This window comes from Macrosteles quadrilineatus, unplaced genomic scaffold, assembly GCF_028750875.1.
Source record: "Macrosteles quadrilineatus isolate MER2022 unplaced genomic scaffold, UCM_ALF_1.0 Scaffold_51__1_contigs__length_872494, whole genome shotgun sequence".
NCBI lineage: Eukaryota > Metazoa > Arthropoda > Insecta > Hemiptera > Cicadellidae > Macrosteles > Macrosteles quadrilineatus.
The window spans coordinates 340031-355186 of record NW_026542644.1 but is presented as its reverse complement, the minus strand read 5'-3'; the positions used below and the strand labels follow the sequence as shown (position 1 = coordinate 355186).

Genomic DNA, 15156 nt, shown 5'->3' with positions numbered 1-15156 from the left:
ATTGTTCATCCACTGGATAGGGGCAATCATTCTTGGCAAAATAAAAAAAAGAATTTAAAAAAAGGTCGTGTTTGAGCCAAGAAAAACTAGTTTAAAAATTCACAAATTTTCCGTGTTCTCCTTCTTCTCCTTAAATGTTGACGGACCTACAGCCCAAACCACTGGCTCAATTTTAATGTTTTTTATGTTGTTTGAAAGCCCTTAGCGTGTAGATGTGCCTTTTGAGGGTCACAAGTCGGTGCGTTGACCCATAAACCCTTGGCAAGCCCTCAAAGTACGATTTTGGCCCATTTAAATAACATGGGATTAAAATCAAAACAAAAGAAGGATCAGCTGCGATTAAATCTCAATTAATTTAAAATGTTAGAGAAATTCATAGGATCAGCTGAAAAATTATTTTAAAACTTAAGTATTTTTTTCAGGTATACCGAATGATTTGAGCTACTTACTATATAAAATTACTTAGAGCAGTGATATTCCCCGATACTTTCCATTGAAAAATGCAGTGTACCGATGGTACACTGGTACAGCAGCTCGTCATTTTTAACAGTTTAATACTACTTATCAAAACATATGAAACCTAGGAACTTGAAACTTAGTACTAGTACTAAGGTTAGTTTTAACATTGTTTCTTCATAATATTGCCAAAATTTATTTAACTAAATAAGGTTAGTTTTATGTTTTGATACACTAAAACAAATAAAACAATCGGGAAAATCCGTCTACGTATGTTAAACAAGCAAAAAAGTGAATGTAAAAAGTGGTATGTAAATTTAGGATAAAAATGAGTTTTTCAATATTTGTTTTGCCTTATGCTATTTCTAACAAACCTAATCTGTTTGATTACATTTTTACTTCTCTAATAAGGGCTCAATTTACACTAGTCTTTAGATATACGGGTTTAATTATCGGAACACTTATGTAACACCAATGCATTTTATGTGTAGTTGTGCCCTGGTCTATATATAAGAGAAAAGAGGATTTTTATTTTAACTGTTAATTTTCTACAAAAATAAATACAATCTAACAAAAAACCACTAAGTGGTAACACTTCCCCCGCCAAGTTAGCAACCCAAAAAAGACAATAAATCACCACTTTTCCGCCAAGTAAAACAATGTAATGTATGTAAGTTTGGCCACTTGGCGGCAGACTTTTGCTTGATCACTTTAAAAAATACCATAAAATTAGTTTCATTGAGCAAGTATCTCTCCCAATAGTACATTGCTAGATGAGAACTTATTTTACAAAATTTGACCTTATTTGTGTCACATTTCATAAAATCATAATAGTGATGGTTTTATATTTACTGATTACCTCGAAATTATTATACTTAGTTGGACTAATTAATTAGAGAAGTTGATTTGTGAAATTATCCACCAACGTAACTTTAATGAAAAAAAAACAAGCAAAAGTCTGCCGCCAAGTTGCCAAACTTACATACATTACCTACATTGTTTTACTTGGCGGAAAAGTGGTGATTTATTGTCTTTTTTGGGTTGCTGACTTGGCGGGGGAAGTGTTACCACTTAGTGGTTTTTTGTTAGATAATAGTTACACATCCGCCAACGCTTTTAGAAACAAAATTTTACTTTTATAGCCTTAATAGAAACGTTCGCCTTTAAATCTGCTAACTTAGTGGATACCACCATTTTGGTTTTGATTAATTTTAAATCTTGTGAAGGCTGATATGAGAAAAACTCACCAAATCTTCGAATAAAACATTGACATACATGATTTACCTTCATCTTACATATCTTTTAATTTATTATTGACATTTTAAATTTCAATTTTGAAGTTGCAAAAATACTAACTATTAAATTGAAATGAACATTTTTTTAAATTTAACTTTTTTTATCTTAAATCACAATTCCTTCCATCTTCAGTTTCTTCACTCACAACAATAACATTATTTTCATAACTTAGACGCTTTAAAAAATCCAAAGCAGAGCCGGAGTTAATACAGCAACGGTTATAGAATTTTTTTCTATAGTTATTGACATAGTTTTAGAATAAATAATCCATGATAAAAGGTTAGATTAAAATAAACCTACCTCATAGTTATGGAAAATATTATATTTAATTTCTTTGTATCAGCTGTCTGAAGTTGTGAAATATTCAGTTTAGCAGTTCTTCTTGTTTACATTTAAATGTCAAAGCAACTGTAAACAAACATTGTTAGTTTTCTTATCACAGCCATGGAGACCAATCAATATTTACTTTTAAAATGTTCACCTCAGAACTTTTAAAGCCAAAGGGGCAAAGCCTACGGTCAGTATCGAAATGTGAATAGTCCTATAATGGTCCTTGGTATATGGTAGCTCTATTTTTGTATAATTTAAGCCCAGTTGGTTCAGTAGTTTTTGCACCTATTCGTAATACACATACAGACAGACACCATTAGATTTTTATATAATAGTATAGATGATACATCAATATGATAGAAGGTTTTACTTAAAAACATGAGTTATTAATGTAACTCTTTTGAAATAAATAAGTCATGATTACATAGTTTTAAATCTATGGGTTTTCATGTGGTTTTCTATGTTTACAAAATGGTTAACATACTTCGTTATTTGTGAAAGGTATAAAAGTACCTAAAATCATTTAAAAAAAATATTTGTCAACTAAGTAAAATATATTGGCTGATTTATATTATGTAAAATATTTATGAAACAATTTAATTATTAAGTATACTAACCTATTTTAATATTTAGCTTAAAAGCTTTTTGCGGTTCAAATTATGTCGACCAAATTAAACCCTGACGTACCATGCTAAAACCACTCGACCATTAGTGTTTTCGTTGTTTGTATTTAGAATAAGTTATAAGCTTTAGGTTCAGTGACTCCCGCACTAAGGCATTCTTTCCTTTAAAAAATGTGTAAATGTTGGGTTAAACAAATGCTTACAAATAGAGTTATGAATAATAAATACGAAAAGAAAATGTTTACGTTGGGTTAAACAAATGCTTACAAATTGTTATGGATAATAAATACAAAAAATGTGTTTTTGTTGGGTTAAACAAATGCTTAAAAATGGAGTTATGAATAATACATACAAAAAAATGTGTTTATGTTGGGTTAAACAAATGCTTACAAATAGAATTATGGATAATAAATACAAAAAAATTTGTTTATGTTGGGTTAAACAAATGCTTACAAATAGAGTTATGAATAATAAATACAAAAAAATGTGTTTGTTGGGTTAAACAAATGCTTACAAATAGAGTTATGAATAATAAATACACCTATTTTTGTCATAAAAGCTAATCTTATTGATACGCCATGTCTAATTAGGCAATAACGAAAATTATATAAACTTGCCACATGCAAATGTACAAGAAATTGTGATTGTTAACATTAAATAACCACGGACCTATAAACGTGTTTCAAAACTCCATTTTCACTTATGGATAAAACTAAAAACTTTATTGAATTTTATTTTGTGTGTCATAAAAGTTTATTTTACTCATGAACTTTAAAATCTCTTCAATTAAAGGGCTGATGTTGATAATAATCTAACAAAAATCGGGAATAAAAAGCATCACCATAAAATTATTTTCAAAAAAGTAAATGAATTACAATTACAGGAAGTTATGAAAACTTTAGAAATGTTAAAGAGCAGGTTACATTAAACAGAAAAGTTGGAAACTATCTACATGAATAATAGAACGGAACTTTATAACGGTCATCTGTTTTAATTCCAGATATAGCTTTTCGGGTTTATTTTCCACTTAATTAATGGTTTATTTCAGCTTATTCATCTGTCACTGTCCACTTATCCACTTAATTAAAGTAAAATGACCTTCTTCCTAAATACAGTGCTGGCCAAATTATTAGACTAATGCATTTTTTTCGTGTTTTTTTATATTTTTCGTACATAAAAATTGCATAAAAAATTATTGTATTGCCTATTTAAGTATAAAATGTCTTTTGTATGTTACTTAAGTATAGTATAAGCTGGAAACTTCATTATTTAATTTTGCAGTTGGCACCCCTGCCAGTTTTTATTGTTCCCTGTGTTTTTATGCCTATCAGCTGTATAACCTCATTCTGTTTATAGTTCAATTTTCACGTGGCTGCCGTGTTTTAGGATTGGTAATTCTTTTGATTACTGTGTTCTTTTATCATTAAAGTAAGTTAATGTAGTTTTTAAGAAGTTTAAATTATTTATTGTTTATCCTTTTCCCTTTTATAACTTTTTTTGGAAATGGGTAAAAAATCAGACCTTTCACCAAGGAAACGTGCTTTGACCAAGGTTCTTTTAGAGGAAAAACGCTATACACAGACTGAAATAGCATACAGATTAAATATTTCACAAAAGTCGGTGAGTAGAATTAAGAAAAAACTTGATATCAATAGTGATTACATTCCTGCTCGTGTTGGAAAATGTGGCCGGAAGAAAGCGCTGAGCCCTAGAATGGCCAGAAAGGTGAGAAACTTGACTTTGAAGAATCGAAAATTAACTAGCAAGGTTCTCAGTGACCAATTGAAAGAATATGGCACGAATGTTTCATCCAGAACAATCAGGCGAACATTAAATGAACAAGGTCTTCGCGCATGTAGACCCACCAAGAAACAAAAGATTACACCGACAATGGCAAAGAAACGATTGGAATGGGCAAAAGGACTTCAACTAACTGATGATGATTGGAACAAGGTAAATATGAGTTGTTTTTAAGATATTAGGCTTAAATTTTGTTTTAATGTAGCCTACCTCCCCTTCTATTGTATGTTATAGGCCTACCCTAAGAATGAACTTCATACTTTTACTCAATAACAGTTTTTAAAAGTTGGTTCATCTTGTCATAACCAACCTTCAACTGAATTTAGGATATGAATAACTCTTGATTGAGCTAGTATATACCTAAATATACTGTTTTTGTAGGTTTGCTTCTCCGATGAATCGGTTTTCCAAATATCAGATGAAAGCTCGCAGTTCGTACGCAGAAGATCCGATAAGGCTTTCCACCCTGATTGCATAAAACAAACCGTAAAACACCCTACGAGCATTATGGTATGGAGTGTCATGTCTGTGCATGGACCTGGAAGGCTCTACATTGTAGAAAAAACCATGAGACAAGACCAATACCTGAATGTGTTAAAACACAGGCTGCTACCGCAGGTTCATGACTGGTATCCAAGCGGAGAATACATTTTCATGCACGATGGAGCTCCATGCCATCAAGCTAAAAGTGTAAAGGATTTTTTGAAGAAAGAAGATATCAGTGTTTTACCCTGGCCTGGAAACAGCCCAGACATGAACCCTATAGAAAATCGATGGGCTATCGTCAAGCGGCGACTCCAAAAAACCAAAATAACAACAAAGCAGCAACTGATCGAGGAGCTCATCCGGGTGTGGCATCACGATGAAGAAATAAAAAGTGCTTGTGTAAACCTTGTAAAAAGTATGCCAAAAAGACTTAAAATGCTGATCAAGAACAAGGGGATGCATACAAAATATTAGATTTTCACTTTGCTGATCATCAATGAGTCTTTTTTGTATTCAATAAAATATTTACTTAAAAATACATGTATTCTTATAATTTATTCATCTAATTACTTTAAACTTATTTTAATAATAACATAATAAGGTAATAAAAAGGCCTAATGAAGCTAAAATTTGTTGATCACATTTAAAATATACTAGTGGTCGTCCTGTGGTCGAAACTCGACCAAAAATAATTAATGTACAGACTTCTCTATTTTCTCCCCACACTGTAAATAAAACATGTGATTGGAATTTCTTTCATTTGTTTTGATTTTCTGTTTACATTTTGTTGTTATTTCGTCACCATCATGGCAACCCATATGGTCCATGTTAATTTTTTGAAGTTTTCAAATTAATTTTTTGTTCTTATTTGTTAGCCTATTTTAATTTTTAAAAGCATTCTGCACATCTACAGGAAAATATCTTTCCAACAGTATGCGTAGATTTTCCCTGCGATGCACACGAGCTGAGAAAAAAGGTTTTAAAGAAACATGCTTGCCTATTAATATATAGATAGATAGATAGATAGATAGATACTAAAATCAGATATAGGTAATGCAGCTCTTTGGTGTAAAAACAGCAAAAATAAAGAAATAATTCAGGGCTACCACCTGTGAAAATAAAAAAACAGAATTTTTAGCTTATAATATTTAAAAATAACACACAAATAAGAATATGTACTTTAACCAGTAATAAAATAGTTTTTTGGCTGAAAAAAAAAACCAAATAACTATAAAAATGAGTTTTAGTCTAATAATTTGGCCAGCACTGTATATTGTAAAATAATTAATGTGTGCAAATCAAACAACGTTTTTCACTTATTTTAGTAGATACAATTCAAGAACAGAATAAAGCAGTGTTAAAGTCTAGATACCTTTAAAAGGTTATCTATGCTTAAGTAAAAAAATATCTAAATTTTCCCCTAAACACTGCCCCACTCAGTTTGCTTCTGCTATAAAAAATCCCACGTCTTAAATATCTTTCCCAAAGAGTCGTAGGGTATGATGATCGATTTTTATGTTGTGGGTAAGGTATTGCATTATTCTTTGTTTGATTGGTTAATATTTTTTCCTCAAACCAGAACCTAGGATCTTTTATATGTAAGGGAAAATTACATGTAAACTAAAATGATTTGGATGTATTTTAAGTCAAAGTAAATCCTTGTTCACTAGACAATTAAATTGCAATTTTTAAAGTGTAATATTATAGTTTTACTTTGGAAATCATAAATACAAAGAGAACTAATAATACTCTCATAAATTACAAAATAATAGTAATAATTTCTCCTATTTTTCCCCTTTTTTTCAATACTGTTGATTGTTTATAGATTGTTTTAGATACCTCTGACTTTTCTTTGCTTTTAAACTAGTAATGTGATTTTCTTCAGTAAAGCTCGGTCCGTAAATATTTATAAGTACAGAACATCAATGTTTACATGTTTTATTTAAGTGCTTCGTCACTGTTTTTTACATAATAGTATTGAATTTTTTACCTTTTAATTTTCGTTCCATATTTTTGGTCATGCTGCGTTGTTTATTTTTTTACACGTAGTATTTTAATTCATTATCCAAAACTTTTTTTCCACTGAATAGGAAAGTGTAACAATACAGTAAATTAAAATAACTAACAAAACATCATTGATAGGTTTACTATTCAAGTTCGTTAATAATTAAAAATCAAACATTTCTGGTCAAAGTAGTTAATGTACAGTTTACGACAAACACTAGTAGTATGGCAACAACGCAGCGTACGAGTATCAAGTATTACGAGATGTAGTAAACCTAGGAGCAAGCGAAGAACATTGCTTACGTTGAGTTACAAGTCCTGTTAGTATAAATTAATGCGAACCATCTTGGTATTAACATGGAGCAACAGTTCTACACTTCTCACAAAATTATTAGCCTGCTTGTTAGTGATGAAATATAGGGTAAGGCGAACTATCTCAGTGGTATCAGGGTGTTAAAAAAGTCTATAACGGTTATGTACTTTTATCAGTCTTAGAGAAACAAAACTCATTAGCCCTACATTTTTTAATCTGTTTATATTCAGATTTTTTACGATGCAATTTTATTTATTGCTAAACATTGGGGGGTTTAGGGTATACCCAGAATGCTTGAACATGACTAGTATTTGTAAAATCGATTTGTATTACAGAATGTCAAAACCTGGAGTATATATGTAAGCCTATGTATCACGTTTATAATAAAGGATCAAATAACTGGCATACTCAGGAAGCTTTCATTTTTTCTGTTGGATGACATTTGTTTACGATTAAAAAGGTACGTTATTAGGCCGAACACTATGTTATCAAAACTCCTCTTCATGTACAGAGCAGTGAAATATCGTCATACACCAGCAGTTTTGATTTAAACATATAATAAATTTGTGATTTAATGTTGACACAAGCCGAAGAATGCTATACTAGCATCCAAGCATGCTTGATTGAATCTTGTTACATAGGATAAAGAATATTTCATTGCTCCTTGTGCAATACAACAGAAATTATTGACAGCAGCATTCTAGCATACCCTGAGCAACGGTGACCAACTATCAGAGGCAAACCTCCCTTAAAGTAGTAGTTAGACTCCATTTTGACCTTCCATCTATTTTGGTTATCACAACCAAAATATTTGTTGAAAGGTCATGCATCATGGGATTTTGGAGACAATATCACCATTAAACTAATGAAAATGCTGATAGACACTTTATATGCGTTGCAGGATTCTATTTTGTTGCAAGCAATTCAACATTCAATCGTGATAAATCCCAATCCTCGGCAAAATACATAAATCTTTGGAAAAAGCTAAATACTTCGGCTTGCTTTGAAGATGAATTGCTGCAACGGGTCCAAAACCTCTGTCAATATTTTCTCAACTTCCTCGTTAAGGCCTCCCGAAGGCCAAATCCTCTTTGCAGCAACGTCCAAAACTTCTGTCAATATTTTCTCAACATTCTCGTTAAGGTCTCCCGAAGACTATGTCCTCTTTGCAGCAACGTCCAAAACCTCTGTCAATATTTTCTCAACTTTCTCGTTAAGGTCTCCCGAAGACCAAGTCCTCTTTGCAGCAACGTCCAAAACCTCTGTCAATATTTTCTCAACTTTCTCGTAAGATCTCCCGAAGACTATGTCCTCTTTGCAGCAACGTCCAAAACCTCTGTCAATATTTTCTCAACTTTCTCGTTAAGGTCTCCCGAAGACCAAGTCCTCTTTGCAGCAACGTCCAAAACCTCTGTCAATATTTTCTCAACTTTCTCGTTAAGGCCTAGCGAAGGCCAAGTACTCTTTGCAGCAACGTCCAAACCTCCGTCAATATTTTCTAAACTTTCTCGTTAAGGCCTCCCGAAGACCAAATCCTCTTTGCAGTAACGTCCAAAACCTCTGTCAATATTTTCTCAGCTTCCTCGTTAAGGCCTCCCGAAGACCAAGTCCTCTTTGCAGCAACGTCCAAAACCTCTGTCAATATTTTTTTTAACTTCCTCGTTAAGGCCTCACGAAGACCAAGTCCTCTTTGCAGCAACGTCCAAAACCTCTGTCAATATTTTCCCAACTTTCTAATTAAGGCCTCCCGAAGACCAAATCCTCTTTGCAGAAACGTCCAAAACCTTTGTCAATATTTTCTCAACTTCCTCATTAAGGCCTCCCGAAGACCAAGTCCTCTTTGGAGCAACGTCCAAAACCTCTGTCAATATTTTCTCCAGTCCATCATCAAAGTCTCCCAGCAACTAAGTCTTCTTTGGCCGTGGAAGCCTATCTTCTTGTCAAGTACCTTATTCAATACTCAATCTTTGTTTCAGTTCGTGGCTCACCCTAACGTGCAACAGCTGTTGGCCGCCATCTGGTACGAAGGACTCCCCGGGTTCCGTCGCAAGAGCATGATGGGTCAGATGATGCAGGTCGGTCAGTTAGGAGCCATGTTCCCAGTCTACTCCACCATATACATGATGGCCCCAAAGTCAAAGATGGCGCTCTTCATGAAGAAACCGTTCGTCAAGTTCATCTGCCATTCTGCATCGTACGCCTGCTTCCTATGTGAGTATTAGGATAAACTGTACATTTTTATTTATTTCATCACAATAGGAATTGCTGGGTGTTTTGGGAAACGGAGTTAGAGCCTTTATACTGTTTGGGTGAGACCATCAAAATGTCATAATTCATCAATCTATGTAGAAGTAAGATCATGAGAAAAGTTCCATCATACAGACTATAAGTAGACTCAACGCCTATTGAAAGGTCACGGTTAGATCGAGATCACAAAGATCAGGATTCAACAGTCGACTTTGTTGGTGGACACCTACCATCCATGTAACCATCAAGCACTTCCTATAACTTTTCTACTTTCAGCTCTCCTCGGTGGCGCTTCCCAGAGGATCGAATATCTCCTGATAGAATGGTTCGGCCCGGACTGGCTTCAGGAGATCCTGGAAGAGTGGAAGAGGAAGGAAAGAGGAGGAATGCCAGGATTAGTCGAGTCAGGAGTCATACTGTGGGTCCTTAGTGAGTATCTTCATGTTGAGTTTCGTATACTTAAATAAATAAACAATATCAGCAATCAGCCCCATACTTTCTCCCAATAAGCAGTTTTTTTACAAATGCAATAATTTTTCTACACTTCATTAATTAGTTGCTCCTCTCATTCCTACGCGTTTCATAATCTTCATATATGCTACAATGAGCAAGTAGAGCAGGTGGCCTAACAGCAAAGCAGCAGTAGATGGAATAAGGGGAGTAACCAAGGGAGCGGTCTGGAATGAAATGAAGCAAAGGAAAGTAATTTATTGGATCTACAAAAGACTTTGAACAATGTGTAATAGCAGTGCAGCCTAAAGGGATTTAATTTACTATCTACTCTCTTGAGGATACAGAAGTGAACAAAGATCACTTGGACAAATCCTGGAGGCTTGTGAAACAAAACACTGAACCTCAAGTCGTTCAAATCATGTACTTTTTATGAGGTTCACAACTTTGTGGAAACAAATTCTTAAAGTAAGATTTTCAAAAGAACCGAATCTCAAAACCTGGAGTTTATAAACCTCATATTGACTCTGAAGAAGAGAATGATTTAATTAGTAATGATTCATTAAAGTTTTTATTATTTTTTTTTTACTTTTATTTTTTTTTCAAAATGTAGCTCAAATAACTTAACTTCAGAGAAAACCAAATAACTCTGAAATAAATAGGTAAGGGAGAATAATCAAAAGATCAGACGTGAAGGCCTAAGTAGCCTATATTGTCGTATTAACAAAAATGGTTTTACTTTTTACATTTTTTTAAAGAAACAAAATGTTTATTATGATAGCAATATCATCATTGTACAAAGCAATATCATCATTGTACAATAATCTTCTCTTATGTAACCTAGTTTTTACTCCATGACTCTTCCCCTATAAATCTCTTCTATAAATCAAAAAGGACTCACGGGATTGGATGATCATTTTTTTCACTGCAACACACTATACTGCAATCTTTTTCAAGTAATACTGTAAGCTTTCTATCTAATATACTCTACCTATCATAAACGTATTGAGTATTCTGAGTGAGCAACAATCTGTTTCTGTTTCAAGGTCTGATCTGGAACGAGGCACGCTCTCTCTGGGCCGACGGTCTATTGGAATATGTCAACGATCTCTGGAACATCGTGGACTTCATCCAGAACTTCTTCTACGTAATGTGGATCGTGCTTAGGTTTACATCCGTCTTTATCGTCTATGTAAGCCAATTCAAATAACACAAAAATCTTGTAGTTACAGTTGTTTGAACTCTTAAAATTTACCACTTAAAATCAAACAAGGGCAATTTTTGTGAGGCCGTATACAATTTTGACGATGTTTTTTTTTTTACTCTTCCCCATCGTTCCGTCGCGCCACGTCGGCGGTCTGGCCATGCACGGTTTCACTCAAATTGTAATTTCTTAGTTGTTTATCGACAGATTTTTACAATTGAAGTATTGTTGGATTAGTCACAATGTTTACTAGAAATTCGCACTGATAATAGTCTTTAGTAGAGTCACTAGTTTTTAGGATATACAATTTTAAATGAGCGCCATTTTGAATCGGTGCAATTCAGGAATCTGATACTTTGTAGAAAAATGTCGTATCTATCACTACTTATGTACATGGTTTGAAGTAAATCGCATAAGGTGTTCATCAATTCGACTTATAATTTCTTCCATGTTCATCAAAATGACGCATACTTTCTTCCATCCTCTTGTCAACAACCTATCATGAGTAAGTGATGGGAGTAACTATGATATTTACAGGGAAAATCACAAACGCCGCAATAGCTTTAAATCGTAATTTTTACAGCAATGGGGGTTGCAGTATTTCGTTAAGAATTATAAGCACTATAACATAATAATTACAATCTGACCCAGTTATATTTTCGAAAATACGATTTTCTCTTACCGTTATTTTATATCTTTAAACAATGTTTTTTTATGAATTTGTCTAAGGAACAAATACATATTTTTCCAAATACATATAAATAGAATTTCCGGGGACTTTGTATACAATATTTGCTGATGATATCTTATAAAATAACAACCAATTTAGTTATAAACTGCACATTCTAAATTTCAACTATAGAATTGTAATACTTATTCTCTTTTCAGAGGGAATACAGTATGGGGATGAACCCCTGGTATCCCAGGGAACATTGGGACCAATTTGATCCGATGTTGTTATCTGAAGGTGCTTTTGCTGCTGGTATGATATTTAGGTAAGATTAATTCGCTTGAAAAAAGGTACTCTATACTTGAAATAAACCTCTGTAATGACTAGCTCAAACTTACGATTTAAAATAAAAAAAGGTTGATGTCTATACATATTGAAAACTAAACCTCTACATATTCTAGCTGAAACTCAAAATTTCATATATAAAATTCAATTAATGTATAAACAATAAGACACAAAAAACGAGATCTGGTACCAAAATTGCTTAGACCTGCAAAAACGGTTTTGTGACATCGGAAATATCACCACAAATGGTATACTTATAAAATATTTGAATAACTTAGGATTGGATTGTGAAAAAATACATTTCTCGAATAATAAAATAATAAATCTTGATTAAGAGTTAAGAAATAATTATTTTTAAGAAGACCAAAACACAATCTATATATTAAAGAAAGTTTTTTGTGACATCTGAAATATCTCTACAAATGGTAACTTATAAATATTTGAACTTAGGTTTAGATTGGGAAAAAATACATTCACCGAATAATAAATAAAAATTGATTAGAGTTTAATTGATGCCTTAGAAATAGATTGAAAAGAATGAACAAAAAAACCGTTCAAAGACTTAGTATTAATAAATGTACAAGGTTGATTTTTTAACCTGATGTAATTATTTTTAAGTAGACCAAAACACAATCTAGGTATAGGCCTAGTCTTTTGTTTCTGAGAAAAGTTGAGAAGGTTTTTTGTGACATTAGAAGTAACTGTTCAAATGGTATACTCATAAATATTTAAATAACATAGATTTGGATTGAAACAAAATTCACAGAATAATAAATCAATATTGTTTAGAGTTGAGGAATGACTTATAAATAGATTGAATCCTAAATGAACTATTTAAAGACATAGTATTGTTAAATTAAAAAGATTAAATTCCTTTAAACTGATGTAATTAAATTTACGAAGTCACAATCTAGGTATTATAAGATTAGTCAATTTTCAAGTCTTATTAGATTGGTCACAATACAAGGTGGAAAAACACTGAATAATGCGTTAAAATTATTTTAATGACCAGTAGTTTTATTAAAATTTTTGAAGCTCTTTATACTTTTAGATATTTAAATGTTCCTGGACTTTTTTGCACAATAACTGGATTGATCATTATGTATTTTTGCAACAGTGATGGTTGTACAGCTCATTACTGATATCTCTGATCTGATTCTGTGTTTCAGTTTTCTCAAGCTCGTTCACATCTTCAGTGTAAACCCTCATCTCGGTCCTCTGCAGATCTCCCTCGGTCGTATGATCATCGATATCATCAAGTTTTTCTTCATCTACACTCTCGTACTGTTTGCTTTTGGTTGTGGTAAGATTGAATAAGATGTCTTTATAATAGTTTAAGTATGTGGTGAAGTCTTTCTATTATAATTCATCTTCTAGTCAAGCTATGTTGTGTTGAAAAAGCAAAAGGGAAGTAGTTTTAGGATTAAAATACAATTTATTGCACGTGATAAAAAAATGACCATAAAGCAAAGAATTTCGTAGCAAGTTGGGTTTTAAAAATCGGCTATTGCTTTTATAAAAGTGAAATCTTCTAAAATATAACTAATAGACATCACACTGTGCACTTAGGCTCTTCTAAAGTCTTTGAATATTTATTTTGATTCAATAACTTAATGAGTATTTAACTAAACAAGCTTAAACAAAAAATAACTTTCTATCTGCATAACGATTTCTTTTGTAAAATGCACAAGGGTCAAACAAATCATTTAATGACCACTGTAATACAAAAGTCAACACAATGATGTTCATATTTGGAAGTTGAGTCCCATTTTGATAAAACATTTAAACTGAACTATTTAAAATAGAATAAATCTAAAGAAGTTACGTAAACTAATTTAAAAAAAATTACATCCGTCCCGAAAGTGTACCTTCAAATATTCTTGTAGAAAAACACAAGTCTTTGCTATTTTTATTTATTTGATTTGACCTAGCGAATGATTAAAAATTAAATCTTTACAAAGTACTTTAACGCCAATTAATTATTGCACTTTTAGTAACATGTAACTTACAAAATTGGTCAACAAAAATGCAGCAAAGTATAAATATTAGCAAAGTAATATGTTTCAAACATGGACCATGATGCGGAAGCCACTATCACACCTCCGTTCAACTTTGTACTTTTCATGTGTTGCAAAATGCATCACTTCCTTTGTTTAACAGTGAACAAATTGACATAAATTATTTACCTTCAGAACAGCACAGGTGTCCAGCAACTTTAACCCTTTTATCGGATGTGGTAAAGTTACTACTTTAAAAACTTACATCAAACATAGTAACCTTATTAAAACTAACATCCTTATATAAATTAGGTTTATTTTGTTAATATTTATAGTGAGTGTAAGTGCAGTTAACTTTATTTAAATGTTAAAGTAAATATGATTTTTTAACTGTTTACTTAGTTGTAGCTATTTGTGCAAAGCTTCGTGTGAAAAATTTAGGAGTAAAAAAAATACACTTTGATAACCAATTGCACAATCTTTTTTCCCTACAGTTTTTTGGAATGTGACGAATAAACTATTGTGCTAAACAAATGCATTTACAAATTAAAATTCGGAAAACCAGAAATACTCTACATTGAAATACTGTTAATTATCCTAATAAATTAATACACTTTGATAACCAATTGCACAATCTTTTTTCCCTACAGTTTTTTGGAATGTGACGAATAAACTATTGTGCTAAACAAATGCATTTACAAATTAAAATTCGGAAAACCAGAAATACTCTACATTGAAATACTTATCCTAATAAATTAATAATTACTTTGCTTTAAAACCAAAACTTCGTTTGTTTTATTTATTTCATTTTGCATAGGAGGTATAAGAATTTCTCGTATGAGCATTAATTTAATCATCATACTGTTAATTTCCTTCTGATTATTATTTAAATGAAATAAACTTTTAACATTTTTTTCTGTCCAGTTATCATCCTG

At 32.1% G+C, this 15156-nt stretch overlaps 1 protein-coding gene across 1 annotated transcript in view; it reads left to right on the top strand.

The window, feature by feature from the left end:
• The window catches only part of LOC129005994 (transient receptor potential protein-like), a 56840-nt gene that overhangs the window by 21374 nt on the left and 20310 nt on the right, over positions 1–15156 (top strand). The window contains exons 7-11 of the mRNA XM_054435078.1: positions 9285–9519; positions 9832–9984; positions 11052–11197; positions 12098–12204; positions 13394–13527. Coding sequence (XP_054291053.1) covers positions 9285–9519; positions 9832–9984; positions 11052–11197; positions 12098–12204; positions 13394–13527 — 775 coding nt within the window. The remainder of the gene's footprint in view (positions 1–9284; positions 9520–9831; positions 9985–11051; positions 11198–12097; positions 12205–13393; positions 13528–15156) is intronic.